Source organism: Calypte anna, chromosome 2, assembly GCF_003957555.1.
Source record: "Calypte anna isolate BGI_N300 chromosome 2, bCalAnn1_v1.p, whole genome shotgun sequence".
NCBI classification, from domain to species: Eukaryota; Metazoa; Chordata; class Aves; order Apodiformes; family Trochilidae; genus Calypte; species Calypte anna.
The window spans coordinates 114519228-114539958 of NC_044245.1; the positions used below are offsets into that span (position 1 = coordinate 114519228).

At 39.4% G+C, this 20731-nt stretch overlaps 1 protein-coding gene across 5 annotated transcripts in view; it reads left to right on the top strand.

Moving 5' to 3' along the window:
- The window catches only part of CHD7 (chromodomain helicase DNA binding protein 7), a 132819-nt gene extending 113824 nt beyond the window's left edge, over positions 1 to 18995 (top strand). For 3 of the 5 annotated variants that reach the window (XM_030446356.1, XM_030446354.1, XM_030446355.1), the window contains 17 exons: positions 312 to 511; positions 1102 to 1261; positions 4296 to 4385; positions 4930 to 5033; positions 6425 to 6554; positions 6835 to 6907; positions 7116 to 7170; positions 7894 to 8122; positions 8282 to 8490; positions 8619 to 9296; positions 9709 to 9869; positions 11511 to 11738; positions 11974 to 12417; positions 12945 to 13166; positions 13570 to 13710; positions 14210 to 14314; positions 15084 to 18995. In XM_030446356.1, coding sequence (XP_030302216.1) covers positions 312 to 511; positions 1102 to 1261; positions 4296 to 4385; positions 4930 to 5033; positions 6425 to 6554; positions 6835 to 6907; positions 7116 to 7170; positions 7894 to 8122; positions 8282 to 8490; positions 8619 to 9296; positions 9709 to 9869; positions 11511 to 11738; positions 11974 to 12417; positions 12945 to 13166; positions 13570 to 13710; positions 14210 to 14314; positions 15084 to 16037 — 4183 coding nt within the window. In that variant the 3' untranslated portion in view covers positions 16038 to 18995. The remainder of the gene's footprint in view (positions 1 to 311; positions 512 to 1101; positions 1262 to 4295; positions 4386 to 4929; positions 5034 to 6424; positions 6555 to 6834; positions 6908 to 7115; positions 7171 to 7893; positions 8123 to 8281; positions 8491 to 8618; positions 9297 to 9708; positions 9870 to 11510; positions 11739 to 11973; positions 12418 to 12944; positions 13167 to 13569; positions 13711 to 14209; positions 14315 to 15083) is intronic. The other 2 variants (XM_030446359.1, XM_030446358.1) reach the window with 2 other exon arrangements.
- The last annotated feature ends 1736 nt before the right edge of the window (positions 18996 to 20731 follow it).

Sequence of the window (20731 nt, forward strand, 5' to 3'; positions counted from 1 at the left end):
GAATCTCCTATTCATAGCTTATTGGGACTATTAGTGTTAAAACATATGTACTTTATTATTTTGAGTGTAGTTCAATTGCAGCTTTACGAGCAGTGAACTTACTGCCTGCTCTGTAAAATAAACATACTTAACTCAGTGCTGCTGGAGGTTGGAGTCCTGCAAATTGCATATGCAGGTTGCATGACCTGCAAATGCACAATGCATTGCAGCTAACAGGAGATCCCAACTTAGTTGGTACCAGGAGTTAATTTGAAAGACACAAATAAAAATACCATGCCCTGGCTGTTGTAATGAAGATATTTTTCTTATAGCTGGGGTCGGTGGACTGACATCCTCTCACACGGGCGCTATAAACGTCAGCTAACAGAGCAAGATGTGGAAACCATCTGCAGGACTATCCTGGTATATTGTCTTAATCATTACAAAGGGGATGAAAATATCAAAAGTTTCATCTGGGATCTGATCACTCCAACTGCAGATGGGCAAACTCGAGCTTTGGTTAATCATTCCGGTATGTCTACCACAATCAAATAATGATGCTAGTAAATAGGAAAGAATTGCTTCAGTCATGCTGTGTTTTTAGTTTAAACCATAGCCATTCTGACATGTTGTAGGATCTTGTCAGATTTTATGAGTAAGGTGGGCTTTGACTTGATCCACACTTAAAGGGGAAGTCTCCCTCATGCCCTTTGTGGGATGCACTGTTCTTTCCCTTAAATCAGTTTTGAACAAATATTCCAGCATAATTTTTAAGTGGCACCTACTGCTGGAGTTGAAATGCCCATAAATCAGAAAGCTTGTTTCCTTATGGCCACTCAGATTCATGAGAAGTTTTACAAGAAATATTTATATAACACCATTTTCTGGCTAGTACTCTGAATTTTTGAAATCTTCACACCTAAATTTGCATTAAAGTTTTGGTTGTTTTTTTTTATTTGCAGTTTTCTGAGTTATGTTTCTCTTCAGTTTTTGGTGGTTGTGTTGCCCTTAAAGCAGTTAGTGTAGCAAAGAAACTTATCTTTCAATGTATGTTTGCAATGCAGTTTGGGGTAGAGAGCTTTTCTGTTGAGATTGAGCAAGAAATATTGGGGTTTTATGTAGGTCTGTCTGCACCAGTGCCCAGAGGGAGGAAAGGCAAGAAAGTAAAAGCCCAGAGTTCACAGCCAATGCTTCAGGATGCCGATTGGCTCACTACTTGTAATCCAGATGTCTTATTTCAAGAGGACAGCTATAGGAAACACCTCAAACATCACTGCAATAAGTAAGTATTAATAAATATTTCATGCAAAGTTTTGGGGTTTTTTACTACATGCTTTTTAAAAGTCTACAACTTCTTTTGGATATTTTAATAGAACACAGGGCTATTTAATAGGATGTAAAAGCCATTATTACTTTTTAATTTGGAGATAATCATCTTAACAGATATCTGGATACTCTGTAAGCTCTTTATGACTGAGCAGTGCTTAAAACACAGTTCTGAAGAAAATTGTTTCTTACTTTCTCAGTAAGAACGGAATCAGATGAGATGATTCTTTTTACCATATAAAGGAAAGAGTAGATCCAACACTAAGTTTACTACTCTTGACAATTTGCTATCTTAAAACAAAAGCTGTCTTGTGGGGTCACTCAGACTGAGGTCCTTAAAGTTCTATTCCTTATTTGAACTCAAATATCCACTTCGTAGTTTATACAGGCTCATGTAGTAGTTCACCTTTGTATTGGTGTCTCTCTTCATTCTTTTCCTTCTTTCTTCTCTTGCTTTTCACATTATACAGGATTTTTCTTCTATTCTCCTTTGGTTGAGGTAAAATTTCTGACCAAGCTCTCTTACCTGAATCAATGCCCTGATTTGGTTTTTGAAATTGTAGACATGTTAATTAATAAACTAAAAGCCTTTGGGAATAAGGATCACTGTCTTTTGATTTAGACAGTACAATTTTTTTTATTGTTGCACAAATATCTTTTAAGAGTCTCTTTTACATTCTTTTAGCTTATGTTTTTTAGTATCTTAGTTATTTTTGTGTCAGCTTCCTTTCATAGCATTGTGGTTCTCTGAGTTTTGCTTGCTATATTCTCCATCAAAACTGAACCTAAACCTTGTCCCAAAAATATCTTGTTCTGGGGTTGGGGAGGAGGTTGTTTGCTTTTGGGTTTTGGGGATGTGTGGTTTTGTTCCATTTTTAAATTTGTACTCTTCATTGTATGTATACCATTACTTGAAAGGTTATCATTACTGTTGTGTTTTCAATATATATTGTGTCTTGCTAATTCTGTTTATTGGAAAGAAATTATTGATTTGAAAAGTACCTGTGGCTTGTCAATAGGGGGTGTGATGAGAAGGAGGAAAGGCATTGAGGGGGTTTATTAGCTTGTTTCCAGATGCTAACTAAGCTTAATTCTCAGATGATGAAAACCGGTACTTAGAGTTATGCTAGCAAGTGCACATCCAAATAAACTTCTTTCTGATTTTTTCTGAACTGTTACTCAGATCTGTTATTAAATTTCAGTTGCTCTTAAAGTAATTAAATTCTTTCCTCTACCATTCTTTTAATATCCCAGGTAGCATGTTCTCAGTACTTGTTATATCAGTTTGCAGATCAGACTTAAATTAATTTTTTAAATTGTGCAATAATATGCTGTAGTAATACAGTAGAACAGTTACAAGGATTAGGAAAACTGATAAATGTGGAAGAATGTTTTCAGTTGCTATCTTTTTCCTTCACTTACCAGATCCACCAGGACTAATGAATTGTAGAAGCAATGTGTTTTGTCGAGGTAAAACCAGAGGTGGAAGGCAATTAATACAGAGTAATTCCCCGTGAAAGACAGCTGTACCAATTGGCTTTATAAGAACTGGTTGTCTTGTTCCTACATAACATGTATGCTCTTTTAATGCATAGGACTTCTGAAAGGTGCAAGGAGCCTCTGGGTTTTGGTTGATGTTTGGGTTTTTTTCCTCCTCCTCTTCTTTGGCTTGATGTAACAGCTGTTATTGCTTAACACTAAGATGATCGAGACTGTCAGTGGCTTATTTGCATAGCCACACAGGGAGCAGGGACACCTTACTGGTCCCAGTTATCATGCATACAAAAAGAAGCATGTCTGACATGTTTTGAATTGCAGACATGACCTTCATTCAAATCCCTGCTCTTCCGAGGCTTGCTTGAATAACACGTGTAAAACTGGGTATTGCACGGATTGCAGCAGATCTCTAATGAGGAGTTCTCAAAACGAGTGGTGGTCTAAATTTTTTATGCAAGTGGGTGATCAGATTACTGCCTCCCTGCTCACCCTTGCTGCTCGAGGAGCAGCAGCAATTCAGCAGCTTCCCTGATGGATTTGGGTACAGTAAGGGGGCCAGCTGAATAATCTCCATTTTAGCTGGTACTGATTTTACTTCGTGAACTAGGCAGCAGGGGGTGCCCTGAATTGGGTAAACATAGAAGAGCAGGATTATTTTCAGGTAGATACTTTTTCTACAGAAATGACCTCTTTTTTAGTCTCCTTGAAAAGCCAGAGTCTGCCTGTCTCTCTCCTGCCAGCTTCAAGTGTGACCACAACACCTGACGGTGTTTCCAAAAACGACTGCAGTATTGCAGAGATGGGGAAAAATAAATGGGCAGTTAAGGTGTTTTGCTTCCTTGTGGCAGTTAGGTCGTGCACAGGTAAAATTAAACAGCAGTTTGAACTATAAAGAATAAAAATAGCTAATATCTCCCAAGGGAAACAGGGGATTATTTTTCCCCCCCATTCTCGGAAGCAAAAAGTTGTATAATCTGAAAAACCTGACATTCCATATTGAGGGTTTATTGTAAGGTAGTAAAACCAGATTTTATATCTCGTTTATTCCTACAACTTCTGATGTGCTTCCAAAAATGGTATTAAGGCAGCAGCTGAGGAAATTTTATGAGATAATGAAGCAGAACAGTTACTGAAAGCCATCTGCTCAGTTGTTTACAAACTTGCTTCAATACTTCAGAGGCAGTGGTAGAGTACGTGTCTAAACTTCACAAGCTGCACTAGGTAGAACTAAATGAAATGCGCCGGGGCCGGGCTGAGCTGGGTCCCTCTCTGTGCAGTGTAAGCGGTTGCCAGGCAGGCCTGTTGGAAGCCAGCAGAAAGCACCACACAGAGGTGATTATGTGCCACCATCTGTCACGCTTCAAGCCTACCATACAGCATGGCTAATCAGCCTTGGCAGGATGATGGATGAACAGCAGCAGCTGCCAAAAGCCACTGTTGGCAAACAGTCCTGAAGTTAAGAACTTTTTTCCCCCCTCTGCCTTCCTCTCCAGGGTCCTGCTGCGTGTCCGCATGCTCTACTATCTACGACAAGAAGTTATAGGGGACCAAGCAGACAAGATCTTAGAGGGTGCTGACTCAAGGTTAGTGCAAGTGCAGGTTTATTTTTTGCTTTGTGGTGCTGGCTTTTATAAAATACATGTACTATAATAGTGCGGCATTTAAAGGTTGTCACACTTTATCTCTTAAATGTCTGTTCTCAAGCAGCCTTACCGTTTCATCAAGCTCAGTGAGTAATTTTCTTGGGGGAGGAAACTATGTGGGAATGACAGAAGTGGATTTGCAGTTCTGCTAATATGGGAGGATTATTTTATCTCAATTTTAAAAGAACATACTAAGACCTGAAATGAATCATATTTGGATAACCATTGGCATTCCACTCCCTAAATAGCCTACTGGCTTTTTTGTTGTGCTTTTTTCTTTTTTTAATTTATTTTTTTTCTTTGCTTAATCATGCTAATTTTTTTTTTTTGCAAGTTATTACAGTTTCTATATTAGGTTTTGGGGTGTTCTTCCCCCCACCCCTCAAAACCCATATTTACAGGACAACCTGAACCACTTTTTTTCTTTTAAAAACATCTTTGTCCAGTAATCCCTTTGAGAGTGTATATAATGCTGTCTTCACAGTGAAGTAGATGTATGGATACCTGAGCCATTCCATGCCGAAGTTCCTGCAGACTGGTGGGATAAGGAGGCAGATAAATCCCTTTTAATTGGAGTATTCAAACATGGTAAGTGATGTCTCACTCTTAACAAAATTCGGTTGTAAAGCTTTCTGTGTGTAGGACTGTTCAGTCATAATATTAACAAGTATTGTTCCAAAGAACTGTTGGCTTGTATCTCCCTTTTTTTCTTGCCTGCATTAAAAACCTAATATGAGCTGTAAATATCAGATGCTGTTTTTAAATGTTTGCAGAACATTTGAGAAAAAAACATTACTTTCTTGGCTGTAAATAAAACAAAACCATATTTGTTTAAATAATAGCCAAATAGTAAAATAGATCTCCATAAACTTTGCTTCCAGCACTGCTTCACTTGCTAACTCTGCCAACCAGTGTCAAAGTGGACGGTGGGCTTAACCTCTGCTATTAATCTGTACAAGTGCCTCCTGGGCTTTGTTCCAAGCAATATTTCACAAATGTCAGTGTTGAGAACTCCCGGCTCCCTTGAGTGGGATGCAGCCTTGTTAACTTTGAAAGGCTGGGGATGCAGAGCTGGCATGATATATACAGTGAGCGATTCCTGATTATAATCCCAATTCTCTGGAGGTCGCAGAGGTATTCTCAGCAGCCCAGCCTGACTAAAGGGGAGAATGATGGCTTATAAAACCTTTCATGATTACAGTTTGGCTTGAGGCTCTACAGCAGTTAGGAGCAGTGTGTTGTAGTACAAATCCTAATTGAATTGTGCTGTTCTGCCTATGTACAGCAGCTCTGTTTTGTGGGCTCAGCTGAGGCAAGTCTAGTCTAAAAATCATTTTCCTGCAGTGCACTGTTGGGATCTGCCATTTTCCATCTAGTCAACTTGGGCAGTAAAAAAGCAAACAGCAGTTTGAAAACCATAGAGGGAACAGTGTCATCTTACTGACATGCATCATCCTAAACCTAATAAGACAGGTTCGTTGGCCTTACGTATAACCCATGTATACAGCATTTTTGCAGCCTACATTGAGGGTTCCAGCAAGGCTGGAGCTATAGAAAATGTGTGTGTGTGTGTGTATGTCTCTGTGTGTGTTTCCATTCACATCTGCATGTTTCCAGTTGTGAGTATTGAATGTGGAGAACCACTGTGAAAGTCACCTAGGAAACTTAAAGAAGTTTTTCACTTGTAAAAAATTTTTACTTTGCCTTATGAAGACATGAAATTGAATGCTTTCTTTAGTATCTGCTATTTGGTAATGTCACTGATGTGAAAATGTTCCTGTGCTGATGGAATTTGCCAATATGAAAAATTTCATTATATGAAAGAAATGGTTGTTTCCAGTATGGTGACAGCGCCTTTTTTTATTTTAAAATAAATACATTAATCCAGAAAATTGTACTTCTAATACCTAAACTTATTATATTCACAGTTGTTCACAGCTTAAAAAAAAAAAAAAAATTGTCTCATGCTCTGCATGCAGGTTATGAGAAGTACAATTCTATGAGAGCTGATCCAGCACTGTGCTTTCTGGAACGGGTTGGCATGCCTGATGCGAAGGCCATAGCTGCTGAACAGAGGGGGACAGACATGTTAGCAGATGGCGGTGATGGGTAAGGAGGACATGAAAAAATTAATAAACTTTATCAGCATTGTGTGTGTTGGCACGAGTTCATATGTCATATTTTGCTTACATCTCGCCTGAGGATCTGAAGCGATCATATGATGTAAAAAGTACATATAATTGTTTACACAGTTGAGCATGAAATATAAATGTGTAACTTGGTGCACCGTACTGATGACTTTTGTAGGTTTTTTGCTTTTGTCCAGAAAATCAGCCCTCTCTCCAAAATAATATCTTTCTTGAAAATCTTTCTCTTAATTATTTTATAGTGGTGAATTTGACAGAGAGGATGAAGATCCAGAATATAAGCCAACCAGAACTCCTTTCAAGGATGAAATTGATGTAAGAACTTCCAGCTTTGTGCAATTAAAAATGTGTATTATAACTGATGGTCCATACTTATCCTTATGCATATCTTAAGTTTGGAAGCTATCAGAGAAACACAAGCCTTACAAAGATTGTAAGCTGCTGTGTTTTACATATTTTTCTCCTGAAATGACAACATATGGTCAAAACTGAAAACTAAAATAACTTCTGTCTTTTCCCTAAGGAATTTGCAAACTCACCTTCAGAAGACAAAGAGGAGTCCATAGAAATACATCCAAGTAAGACTATATATAGCAAAGAAATTAAAAAGGCAAAAATGGAACATTTAGTGGAAGTGAACCGTTTCTATTACCACGAGGGGATAGGCAGTGTTTTGGGAAAACACCACAGTAAACTTTTTACTGCCTAATCCCTTCATGCTTCACATCTTTCAAAGCAATTATTTACTGTTTTTCCATAATCCACATTATGGCTTTCTGGGTTTCCAATTACATAGTACAAAATTGTGGTGATAAAGACCGGATGTTTCATAACGCAGCCATTGATGTTTTTGCTGAGATAATCTTGGATGTTGAGATGTGTTGTTTCCTCAGTATGGAAGAAAATTACCAGGTTTAAGTGAGAATAGTGAAGTGGGAAATCACCAATGTAGGTGTTTCCTCAGAGGCAAAATTACTTTCTTAGTAATACATTTAAAGAATCATTGCATTAATTTAAATACTTACAGTATTTATAATATGTTTGCATTCATAACATTGAATAATAATGCTTGATGATTATCTCTAAATGCTTCACAAGCATTTCTGAGTTCTTAAGAGTTGGAGGTTTGGTGTTTTTTTTATCTCCTACCAATGTAGTTATCCTGTTTCTAATTTGTTATGCACCAGTATTAATGAGGCATATATTCTTATCTGATAAAAGAGGAATCCAGTTCTAGCCATAGAAACTTTGAAATGTTTAGTGGTGGTTTTGCAGTGCACAAATACTTCTCTATTCTCCAGATAAGCACAATGAAAGCAATGCTGAGTTAGGCCAACTCTACTGGCCCAGCACTTCAACCCTGACTACCCGTCTGCGTCGCCTCATTACTGCCTATCAGCGCAGCTATAAAAGGCAACAAATGAGGCAGGAGGCACTAATGAAGACTGACCGCAGGAGACGTCGGCCTCGGGAAGAAGTGAGGGCACTAGAAGCAGAAAGGGAGGCTATAATAACTGAAAAACGACAAAAGTGAGTTTCTCAGTTGTGTCTTGAAACCTTATTTGGGCTTGTTTGCACCAGCACCTCTCTTGTGTTTCAAAAGAAGGAACTGAGGGCATTCTAGGGCATCCAAACTATGTTTGGCTCACTTATTTAGTGGCCTTGCTCTTCTGCTTCTTTCTTGACTAGATGGACAAGAAGAGAAGAAGCTGATTTTTATCGTGTGGTATCTACTTTTGGAATTATTTTCGATCCTGTAAAACATCAATTTGACTGGAATCAATTCAGAGCATTTGCCAGGCTCGATAAAAAGTCTGACGAAAGCTTGGAGAAGTATTTCAATGGCTTTGTGAACATGTGTAGACGGGTCTGCCGAATGCCAGTCAAACAGGATGATGGTAAGTTCTGCCCGGCTGTAGAATTCTGCTGTGAGACAGTGGGACTGTGTAGTGCCCAGGTGTAGTGATTTCAAAATGGGTGTACACTTGGTTGATATTAAACCATATGTGAATGGGTTTCATTGCAGAACCACCTGACCTTTGTACTATGATTGAGCCGATCACCGAAGAGCGCGCTTCTAGAACCCTCTATCGCATAGAACTGCTGCGGAAGATCCGTGAGCAGGTTCTCCATCACCCGCAGTTGGGCGAGAGGCTAAAGCTTTGCCAACCAAGCTTGGACCTGCCAGAGTGGTGGGAGTGTGGTAAACATGACAAGGACTTACTGATTGGTGCTGCTAAACATGGAGTCAGTAGGACAGATTATCACATTCTGAATGATCCTGAACTCTCTTTCCTTGAGGCTCACAAAAACTTTGCTCAAAACAGAGGGACGGGTAATGCAAATACTGTCTCTTCCATAAATCCCCTGGGTGCTGGCTGCAGTCAAACACCACCTATTGTCCCATCCACACCGGTGCAAGAAGAAAAGACTGCAGAACAAACGGAGTCTAAAGTTGAAGTGTCTGAAAATCCAGCAGCCAAAGAAAAGTCTGATATCAAAGAGGAGACAGATACTGCAGATAAGGACACCAAACCGGACTGTGATGCTGAGACTGAGCCTGGCTCTGTTAAATGTGAATTGAAAGACATGGAAATGAGTACAGATGTAGAGCCAAAATCTATTTCTGAGAAAGGTTCAGAAGAAGATGAAGAGGAGAAACTGGATGATGATGATAAATCAGAAGAATCCTCCCAACCTGAAGGTAACACCTTGATCAGATCAATTCTGTGTGAATAGCATGAGTCCCACAGCTGTTGTAACTTGTGCCAGCTGGTAAGTGGCACACACAGAACCATTATGGGGCTTGAGATGGGCTACGTGTAGCAGTTCCTCTGCTCTCCCGCATATCAGGTGGCTAGATAAGCTTTCATAAAAACCATCCAGCATCAGCAGGGTATTCCCCCACAAGGGATGATTTCCAAGATAGCTTACTGAGCCAGTAAGCATGCTTTCTGTGCCAAGGGCAGAAGGCTGAGGCTCTGCTGTAGCAATTACTTGAACAAAACACTGAATTTGAGATTGTGTCAAGCCTGGTTGTCTTAACCTGGTTGTTAGGTTGATGTTGGGTGGTTGGAAACTTTTGTAGCTAATGACTGGTCATGGTTGTTATTCAGCAGGAGCAGTCTCTCAGGGTAAGAATTTTGATGAAGAAAGCAATGCCTCCATGAGTACCGCGAGGGATGAAACACGTGATGGATTCTACATGGAAGATGGGGATCCCTCTGTGGTTCAGCTGCTTCATGAGAGAACATTTGCCTTCTCTTTCTGGCCCAAGGTTGGTTAGGGGCAGCATGGCATGTGGTATCTTCAGGACAGATAAAATATGGGAAATGTGTTTGCAAAATAACTGTGAGCTTTCTGTGATTCTGTACTTCTAGTAGGCTAGGGACTTTTTTCTACCAGTGGTTTGCTGAATAGCATTTTATTCTTCAATTTCATAAATATTAGTAGAGGAAATTAAAGGAATTGCTTTACGGTAAATAATGTCATTTAGTAAAATAACAAACTACTGACAGTTCCTCATAGGCTCCATTCCATAACTGAACGTCAGCAGAATCACTCCTCTTGCACCTCTGTTGATGGGAAGCAAACTTAGGATTCTGAATTATGGATTTTGTCTGCAGAGCAATCTGCAGTGCTGAGAGCAGAGATTTTCTAAGATCACCTTTTATTTTGGGGTGAGGAGATTGCGGAGAGGAGTATTGGTGACCTACATGATCTAAGCCATTATATAATGTTGACAGATGTAATTGTATTAAGGTATCCTGCAAACATAAGCAGCAGTTTTAGATAGGATAAAGCTATATCTTATTTTGGTAACAGTGAAGAAAATTATCTAATAGAAATTGTTTTTAAAAATATGAAACTGTAACCTCATGCTAAATCCATACATAATTTAGTACTTTCCTTTGCAGTAAGGATAGGGAAATAAAGTAGTAATAGTCTTAATCTTACTAATCACCATAACAGGGCCATCTGGTTTGGGACGGGGGAGGAGGGGCAGGGCTGGGGGACCTTGCTCTTAATAGGCTTATTCCTGGGGAAAGCAAGCAGTCTGCTGCAGCTGCTGAGATTTGCTAGTGGCTCTTGCACTGTTCTGTTGTTCAGGAAGCTAACTGATGCTTATATTCCCAAACCAGCACTATTCCTCATGGTTCTGAACTTTCTACTACTTCAGGCAGGCTAGCATTGAATGTGCTTGAATGCTAAAATAAAAAAAACAAACCAACCCTAAATGATAACTCATCTTCATTGTTTTCAGCATGTGTTTTGGCAACATGGACTAGAATCTTAGTCTAGTCATAGGGTAAAACAAAAAATCCTTCATCTGTATAGGTCCAGCATAAGTAGACTAATAAACATAATTAGAGATTTTTAGTGTACACGCTTCAGTGAAATTTGAAGTGATAATGGGCGTGGAATGAAAATTGACATTCATTAGATGTCCCTAGGTTGGTGCCCGTTTCATAATGTTGAACTTTATTAATAGTGACGCTAATGAGGATCCACTTCCTAGGACAGAATTGCAGATCCAGCCTGATCTACTGATTGCAGATGTTTTGGTTTTCCTTTTCTAACTGTTGATTTTGCTAACTACTGAAGTTTTGCAGTGTAAAACAATAGTGAGTTTGTATTGAATTTGTCTGTTAGGTACGTTGTCCTGCAGAAAACTTGGTCTGTCTTTGTCCTTCTCCCTAATATAAATACAGTTTTTGAATTCTAGTGATGTTTTATTCTACAAAATTGCCTGTGTGTTAGCTTCTTGCAAGGCGATAGTTTATCCTGAGCTGCAAGAAGAGTTGTTTCTGAATATACCTCTTCAGCTTTTTGAAGCTGGACTGTATTGTTCCACTCGTTTGAGTTTAAAAGGCAACTTTTGCACCGAGGGTTCATTACATCCTTTTCCTTTATGCAGGACCGAGTAATGATCAACCGATTAGACAACATCTGTGAAGCGGTGCTGAAAGGGAAGTGGCCAGTAAATAGGCGCCAGATGTTTGATTTCCAGGGGCTCATACCTGGGTATACTCCAACAGCTGTGGACAGCCCTCTACAAAAAAGGAGCTTTGCAGAGCTCTCCATGGTTGGTCAAGCAAGCGTCAGTGGCAGTGAAGATATCACTGCTTCTCCTCAGTTGTCAAAGGCAAGGCTGCATCTTGCTTTCTACATAGAACACTTTATCTTGCATGTGCTGCTTTTACATAATGGAAAAACAAATAATTAACATTTCTTTAAATAACAGAGGAAAAGTAAAAAAGTGTTTCTTCTAATAAAATGAAGGCATTATTTTCAGAGTTAGGTGTTTTAACTATTATTTTAAATTCCGCATAGCAAGCAGAGCTTTGCTAATGTTTGGAAATGCTCATTTTTTTCATTAGGAAGATGCACTCAATTTATCAGTTCCACGTCAGAGGAGGAGGAGACGAAGAAAAATTGAAATTGAGGCTGAGAGGGCTGCCAAGAGGAGAAATCTTATGGAAATGGTTGCCCAGTTACGTGAGTCTCAGGTGGTCTCAGAAAATGGACAAGAGAAGGTTGTAGATTTATCAAAGGCCTCACGAGAGGCAACAAGTTCTACCTCAAATTTTTCATCTGTTACTTCAAAGTTTATCTTGCCTAATGTCTCCACACCTGTGTCCGATGCCTTTAAAACTCAAATGGAGCTGCTGCAAGCAGGTCTTTCACGCACACCCACGAGGCATCTACTAAATGGCTCTTTAATAGATGGAGAACCGCCCATGAAGAGGAGGAGAGGAAGGAGGAAAAATGTAGAAGGGCTTGATCTGCTATTTATGAGCAACAAACGGACATCGTTGACTGTAGTAAGACAGCAACCTTTTTGTTTCATGTTTGTTCTTTCTCTAGTACTTTCTGAACCTGAGTTTAAAGTGTTGTTACACTCTAATAGTCATGTACAGTTTTCACCCTGCCAACTTTGTTATTTCTTTCTCAACAAAACAACATGTTGTTCACATCAAGTTTTCTCTTTAACAAATTGTAGATGTTTTAAGCAACTTGTATGGTTTTTTTGTCCCACAAAACATACTTCTAACAACATACATTTGGAGGCTTAAGTATGTCTGTCTTATTGTGTAGAAAAGGGAAGGTTTTGAGGGCTATTGACTGGAAATGCACAGAAACTTCTCTGTCTTTAGCCGTATGTTTTTTAATGTTCAAGGGTGTTAAATTTTTTTAATACAATGGTATTGCTGTAAATAGCATACTTAAACCCCAGTAACTCTTGCGTATGCAAAATTTCCAGGAACATTTAACTTCAGTCCCTGAAATTATTTATCTCAGGTAACTGTTGTCTTGAAGTGAGAATTAATACAGATGTGAATGTTTTCAGGAGGATGCAGAAGTGACCAAAGCTTTTGAAGAAGATATGGAAGCTCTACCAGCAAGGAACGTTCCATCTCCTGGTCAACTGGACCCAGACACTCGCATCCCTGTAATCAATCTAGAGGATGGGACCAGGCTGGTGGGAGAGGATGCTCCTAAAAACAAGGATTTAGTTGAATGGCTTAAATTGCATCCTACCTACACTGTAGATATGCCAAGTTATGTACCAGTAAGTACACAAGTGATTCTAATGGCATTGTGACACTATATTAACACAGAAGTTAGCTTTAGTAACATCAAAATTGGGCATAGCTGTTGGATTTTTTAAATGTTGGTTTTCAGTCAAGATTTTCTCTTCAGCCACACTTAAAATAGCATCTGAACACCCAGCTGGCACCAGGGTGTATGGGTTGTTTTTCCTTTTTTAATATTTGTCTACAACAATGTGTTAAAACAGTGTTTTTTGTCACATTCTGCAGAATTTCTTCATCTGATAAGAAAAAATATTTTTTTTCTGAGATAACTTGAGGGTAAAGTAATTGGCCTTGTCTTAAAAAGCAGGGGTTCCATGATGGGTGATTTTTCTCAAAAAAATGAAAAACTAAAAACCAATGCATCTCTCTTCTTTCCAGAAGAGTGCAGATGTGCTGTTTTCCCCATTTCAGAAGCCGAAACAAAAACGTCACAGATGTCGAAACCCTAATAAACTGGATATAAACACCTTAACAGGGGAAGAAAGGGTACCAGTTGTAAATAAGCGAAATGGAAAGAAGGTAAGAGTTGTTTGTTCAGTGGAGGGTCTCTATTAATGTCTTTTCATGTGGAAAGCAGGTTTTCTACTCCACAGTTTCTTTTTTGAAGCTTAATTTGACAGCAGCAGTTATTATTACTGGGATGTACCATCCAGTTCTTCTCATTCCTTTTTTTGCTCTTTCAATATATTCATATTAATATCTTGAGTAAATAACTTACTTTATGAAACTTCATAGCATGTTTTTTCCTTTTATCAGGTTTGAATGTCATTTACTAGCCCTGCCCAAGTGCAAAATTTGACTATTTTTATAAAACATTATTTTCTCAATTCTTGTGTCATTAGCTGGTTTACATGTGGTTTCCCACAGTCTGAACAGAAAGTTTCTCAATACCATCCTTCAAAGATGAAAGTCCACAGATAGAAAATATCCATATAAATAGTTGTTTTGATTTTGTGGGGGATGGTTGTTTGATTTGTTTGGGTTTTTTTTTAAGTATTAGCCTTGTCTTTTCCATTAGATGGGTGGGGCTATGGCTCCTCCAATGAAGGACTTGCCAAGATGGCTGGAAGAAAATCCTGAATTTGCTGTTGCTCCGGATTGGACTGACATTGTTAAACAGTCTGTAAGTTAAACTCTTATTTCACAGTTCACTAGAGGTTGTTGCATGGAGAAGTTGAAGGCTGTGTAAATTGATTTTTAAGTCTTTATCTCATAGCTAGCTCTGAGCTGAAGAAATTGTAGTGTCTGGTTGGGAGCTGCACAGCTCAGGGGAGGGTGGTGATAGGAGGCTCCTGCAGAATGGGATTGAAGTACACTCAAAAAATCAGCTGCAGCAAGGCAGCCTTCAGCACTTGTTTTGCATTATTTTTCTTGTAAGCAACAGCCCTTAATAAATACAGGTATTCATGTATTAGGGACTATTAAGAAAATCTCTGTCACATAACTGACACATAATTCATCATCTTGGTAACAAGCAGTATCAAAGGATTATGTTTTCTGCCTTTTATTTTACAACAGTTGTTTAAAAACTAAAGGGTGCAATTCTGCAAATGCTCAATAAAACATTACTATACTGAAGTTCAGTCTGAAGTACAAAGGCATAAACTTGTAGCTGCTGTATATCGGGGTGTTTTTTAATGAAGCTCTAGAGTTTCAGCATGTTTTGCTTTACTGCTGTAAAAAAAATCTATGACTTTGCTTTCTTTAGTTTTTCTTACATGTTCTACTGCCATTCACTTTAGTAGCTAGCTAGTCACCATTTGCCAGTGTTGGAAAAGCACTTTTGGAGTATGCTGAAATCCCTTCTGTTTCTTCCATCGTCATCAGTTAACTGCTGAAAGCTGTAAAAGCTAACTGAGAATAAAACTTGGTTTTTCACATCCCCTTTTCAGGGTTTTGTTCCGGAGTCCATGTTTGACCGTCTTCTTACTGGACCTGTTGTGAGGGAGGAAGGAGCAAGCAGAAGAGGAAGAAGGCCAAAAAGTGAAATTGCCAAAGCAGCTGCAGCAGCTGCTGCTGTAGCATCAACTTCGGGAATCAACCCACTACTAATGAACAGCCTGTTTGCTGGAATGGACCTCACAAGCCTCCAGAACCTACAGAACCTGCAGTCTCTCCAGCTTGCAGGCCTCATGGGCTTCCCACCAGGGCTAGCAACAGCTGCTGCTGCTGGGGGGGATGCTAAAAATCCGGCTGCCATGTTGCCTCTGATGTTGCCAGGGATGGCAGGATTGCCCAATATGTTTGGACTCAGCGGATTGTTGAATAACCCGATAACAGCTACTACTGGAAATGCCACTACTGCTTCTGGTCAAGGAGAGACTGAGGATGGCGCTTCAAAAGCTGAAGAGAAGAAAACTGAGAATGAAGAGGAGAACAAAGACTCTGAGAAAAGCACAGACACTGTTTCTGCTACTGACTCTGCGAATGGATCTGTCAGTGCTGCTACTGCGGCAACTACTGCCACTGCCACCACTACCACCACCACCAACACTGGATTGCCCGCAAACCCTCTGGCCTTCAATCCTTTCCTGCTGTCTACCATGGCTCCTGGCCTCTTCTATCCATCTATGTTTCTACCTCCAGGACTGGGAGGATTGACTCTGCCCGGTTTCCCAGCACTAGCAGGACTTCAGAACACAGTGGGCTCCAATGAAGAGAAGGCTACTGACAAAACTGAAGGAACTGCCTTTAAAGATGAAGAAAATCTCGAAGGCAGTGATGCAGAGGAGAGCCTTGATAAAACTGCAGATTCCTCCGTTTTAGAAGATGAAATAGCACAGGGTGAAGAATTAGACTCACTTGATGGGGGGGAAGAAATAGAAAACAATGAAAATGATGAATAACCAGTTACAGTTAAAGTGTTTTAAACTTTTGACAAGTGGTAGTCCTACTGTTTACACTCACAGTTAATGTCCATACTTAGTTTTTATAAGCTGTTCTGTAACATAGTGTAGCAAAAAAAAAAAAAAAGTTCAAGTCATGTTATACAGATGTGTCAAAAGGTATCTTGGTCATTAAGTATTGTGCAGTGCATTATTTATTATCCCTAGGAGAGATGAAATTTGAGAGGTGATCATGTCTTTTTAAGGAAATTGACATAATGCTCTGCTTTTTTTTTTCTTTTGGTACCATTGGTATTATGAATTAAGCAGCAATTTGTAATCAAGTGGCACTAATAGAAGGAAGTGCTGCTTAAAGGAAGGATGAAGTTATATATTTAATTTTTTCTTTTTATTTTTCTTTTTTTTTTTTTTTTTTTTTTTGCTGTGAAGGTCAAGATGAAATTTACCATACATATCGTACTCGTGCTTCATTTTGACTGTATGGGAGTTCACCCGCTCACATGCGCGCACACACCCACACACACACTCTCTCTCTGACAATCTTCATGATAGTGTGAATGTCTCTGTCTTGAGACACAGCAATAATAAGGCAGCTGTTGAATGTGAAGAGTACCTTTTGGAAATTAACCCGCGGAGAAGGTTCTTACAGGATAAAGCTACAGTTTAATCGTCTCGTGATCTTGTAATGCACTGGTATAAACAAAAAGAAAAAAAATCAGGTACCTTTTTTTAAATTAAAGGACTTTGTTACTTTAGCCACAAAGCTAAACAGCATTACCTCAACTCTAAACTAGCCTTGAAGTTTACAGACATGACTTTGTAAATGTATTGTTTTTCTTTGTTGTGATGTCTTTTTATTTTTTTTTTCTTTGGAAACTGCTATCATGTAAGATAAGATGTAAATTGCTGCCAACTGTAGTAATGATGCTTTTAATAAAAGTGACCCATGATATGCAGAGATGTAATTATAGAATGTAGTGTTTAGGGACATCACAACTGGTGTTCGCTTTCTGTATTTGCATTGTGGCTTTTCTATAGCATTTTTCTGCTATATTCTTTATAGATTAGTGGCCGTAAATGCTGAGCTGATTGGCTTCAAGGGACTAGGCAGGAAGAGAAACCTTGAATTACCTTCATATTTTCCACTCTAAGTAACTCTACAGAAATGCACACTAAACCCCCACTTTACTCCTTCAAAGGGGCATGAGAGACTGAGAATACTTTAAAATGTGTTCAGCATGTGATAATGTGGTACACTAAAGAACAAAAGGGCAAAAGAAAAATGAGGCTTTAATAGGCACAATATCTAGGTCATTTATCCTTGGTTAATGGGTAGAAAAACACAATGCTGTAGTGACAGCAAGGGATACAAAGGCTCTGTGGTATCCTGTAGACCAGAGCTTGTGATGCCAGAAACCACTGTGTCAGACAACCTACATGAAACTAAAACTGACCCACTTTTCATAAAAACCAATGTCTCTTCTGGAGAGCTACCCATTTGTACCCTTTTGTGACCTTTTGATATTCGAGATAATGTACCATTTGAGAACTTCTGTTTTCACAGTGTTGTCACCTTGACACACACATATACAACCATCTTGAGAGTGAGGATAAAAGGTTAGGTTTTCAGTGGAGTACATGAAAAATTAGCTGTTGGAGTAGCCAGCTGTGGGTGGACCCACATCTTAGGACTAATATTACCTGTGCTTTTGGAATGCTGGAGAGCTGCAAGCTTTGCTGTCACGTCCACTGCGAATTTGCACAAGAGCTCAAGTGGACAAGAGTTGCAAGGCCAAAATTCGGTCCTGAGGGGGATGTATGAAAAGGAGTGAACTTGGCCTGAAAGAACATTTCATGAATGATGAAAGCAGATGAGAAACGAAGGCTTAGGAAGTGAATTTTGTGTGAGTGAATCACAGGCATGCACGCACTGTTGAAATGAATAGGTGTCAGGATGTCTTGTACTGCCACTTAAATAGTTCATATGGAGTTAATGAAGGTCAGGAAAGATTCCCCCCCACCATGTACATCACTGAATGGTTGATGAGGTGTGCTATCCTGCTTCTTTCTAAAACATCACACATAGACCACAGCTAAAAGTGAGAGGCTGAAAGTCAAAGTCCATTAACTTGATCAGGTGTATTACATACACTGTTGAACTCATTTGAGCTGTTCTTTAACTAGTTTAAATGCCTTGTGTCTTATTTTCTCTTCTGTCTGTAGAATTCCCACTGTGAAAGTTGGTAGGTGCTTCCTGTTGTGTGTGTTGCACATACTGGTATCAAATAGTCTTTTTTTTTTTTTTTTTTTTATAATTCCCAGCAAAGATTTACACAGACTAATGATATCCCTTGGGAGAGCCCTTTTTAATTGGCAAGACTAGAAATTATATTGTTAAATGCCACACTAGCACCCTTTCTTCTCCTAACCCCTTTCCTCTTGCCTAAATGGAGGGGGAAATTCTGGTAACCACCTATTTCTGCCTGTAGGTTTTTGGCACAGAAACATCCAAGTCATGGCAGAGGCTGTCCAAGGGACAAACAAGTGACTCTTACCCCTATTGTAAGCATTCTTCCATAACCAGATGGCTTGTCTGCTTTTCCTAATCTAAGAAAAAAGATGGAGAATGGTTGCAACAGAATGAGTGCTGTGGTAATTGGGAGAACCTCCATACTCTGAATGTGCTTTCCAAACAGCCTTGCTTCACTCTGGGCCAAATGGATGGCTCACCTGTTGAAAAGAAGTTGACACTTGATTTTTGGAAGGGATATGGGCCCCTGGTATGAAAAATGAAGTGGGGGGATTGCCATCTAATGTCCGAGAAATGTATTACATGAAAATATGAAGGTTTTTCTTTGATTTGACACAGAATTTTTACATGTTAATTATTGCAAAGATTCTTAACGGAGTTTTAAAGTGTGTCTAAATGAATAAAAGCTTACGTGAGTAAGATGCTTAGATCAGATACTACTCTGCAATTGATTCACATCCAGAGCACCCTTTTTGTCTGTCCATGAGAAGCTTGCTTTTTTTTTGTTGTTTGTTTGGTTTGGTTTTTTGTTTTGTTTCGTTTTTTTGTTGCTGTTGTATCTCCTAATGGTGGTAGAAATGTTGATGGGGGTTATCAAGGAGTACAAGGGACTTTTTTTGTTGCTTTCAAGAAGAAAGTATCTGTGTCAAAGTACAGCAGTGGTCTGCATGGTAACACAGCCTCTTCTGTGTTCACAGTGTTGAGTCCTGCCAAGGGAAACAACAAAACAAAATCTGCTCAGGCTGTTAAAGGCATATTTTTTTTAAAGAACTTGCAAAAGGAGTCTGATGGACTGATTTTGCAAACTTGGATTGTAAAGGAGAACTACTTCAAGTGTGAGTGTTGAAAAGTGTCACTGATGAAATAGCAGACAAACCCCTGAACCCTAGTCCCAGGTATCTTCTGTCAGCTTTGGTCTCTTGTTTCTTAGTGATGCCAAAGTGTACTGCTTGTTAGAATAACAAACACACACACACACACACACACTTCTTCAACTGAAGACCTTTACCACTTGGTGTAGCAAAATAAGCACTTCTTCATTTGAGAGAGGGTCAAGATTTGGGGGGACAAGGAGGGTAATCAGTTATCTTTCCAGCATTCTGTGTCCTTCTGAAGTTTGTATCGCATACAAAACTGCTTGGGATGTTTTGGACTCTGTCACACACTTCAGCTACCTTGGGGTATACGAGGGCGCTTGCTGCCTGCAAAATTTTCCCTGGGGGCCTGAAAGGTGCCAGGCCCTGAACTTTGTCTGACTCCAGTTCAGGGATGCAGGTTTTGCTGCACATGCTGTGTTAAGGACCTGTTTGTTCCCTTCTGGGGCTTCAAGCAGTAATGCCTTGGAGAGACCTGAAGTTGGCTTCTTACGTGGAGAGGTGATGTTCCAGGCATCCATCTAATCACTAGCTTGAGACAGCTCTTCTGAGGAAGCTAAATGAAGGAAATGAAATTTTAAGGATTAATAGTTGCCATGATCAAAGTTCTATGGGAGTTTTGGAAGCAACCAAAAGCCTTCTGAATGTAAGGTGCTTGTGCCAGCCCAGCCTGCGTGCAGCTTTAGGTAATGGATTTGAGGCAAAACTGCAAATATTTATAATAACATGAGCTACAGTGCAAAAATACATTTTCTGAAGGGGGATAAATCCATGGCACTGAATGGTTTTGTTCTTCCAACTTCTTGCTGTCAGCACTGGTAAAACCATCAAATCTTAATAGTTTGAGCTATTTGCATTGCAGTAGCTCAATGCTGGCAGATTCCAATCTGTTACTTGTACCTCAGTCTTTGCTTAACTATTTGGGTATCAGTGATAGCTGCAAGCCAGAGACTTCATTAAAACCTGGCCATTGTAGTTAATATTTTAAAAAGCAAACAATCCCCCCATGTAGAAAACTTGTTCCAAGTATGTAGATGGAAGACTCGTTAATTGGGGTTTCTTGCTGCTGAAGCTCCATTTTCTTTTATCTCCAACTTTTTAATCTGAGCCTTATTAAGCTAAGGGGCAATATTAAGATGTCAAACCATGGAATCATCAGCCTGTTGGGAAGTTGCATCCATAAACCAAATGGCAGGCAAACTAAGCTTTAAAATGTCACCTAACGGCGTGCCCTGCGGGTCATGAGCAATCAGCTCTGATGCCAGAGCTTTTGCATCTCTCGTCTTCAT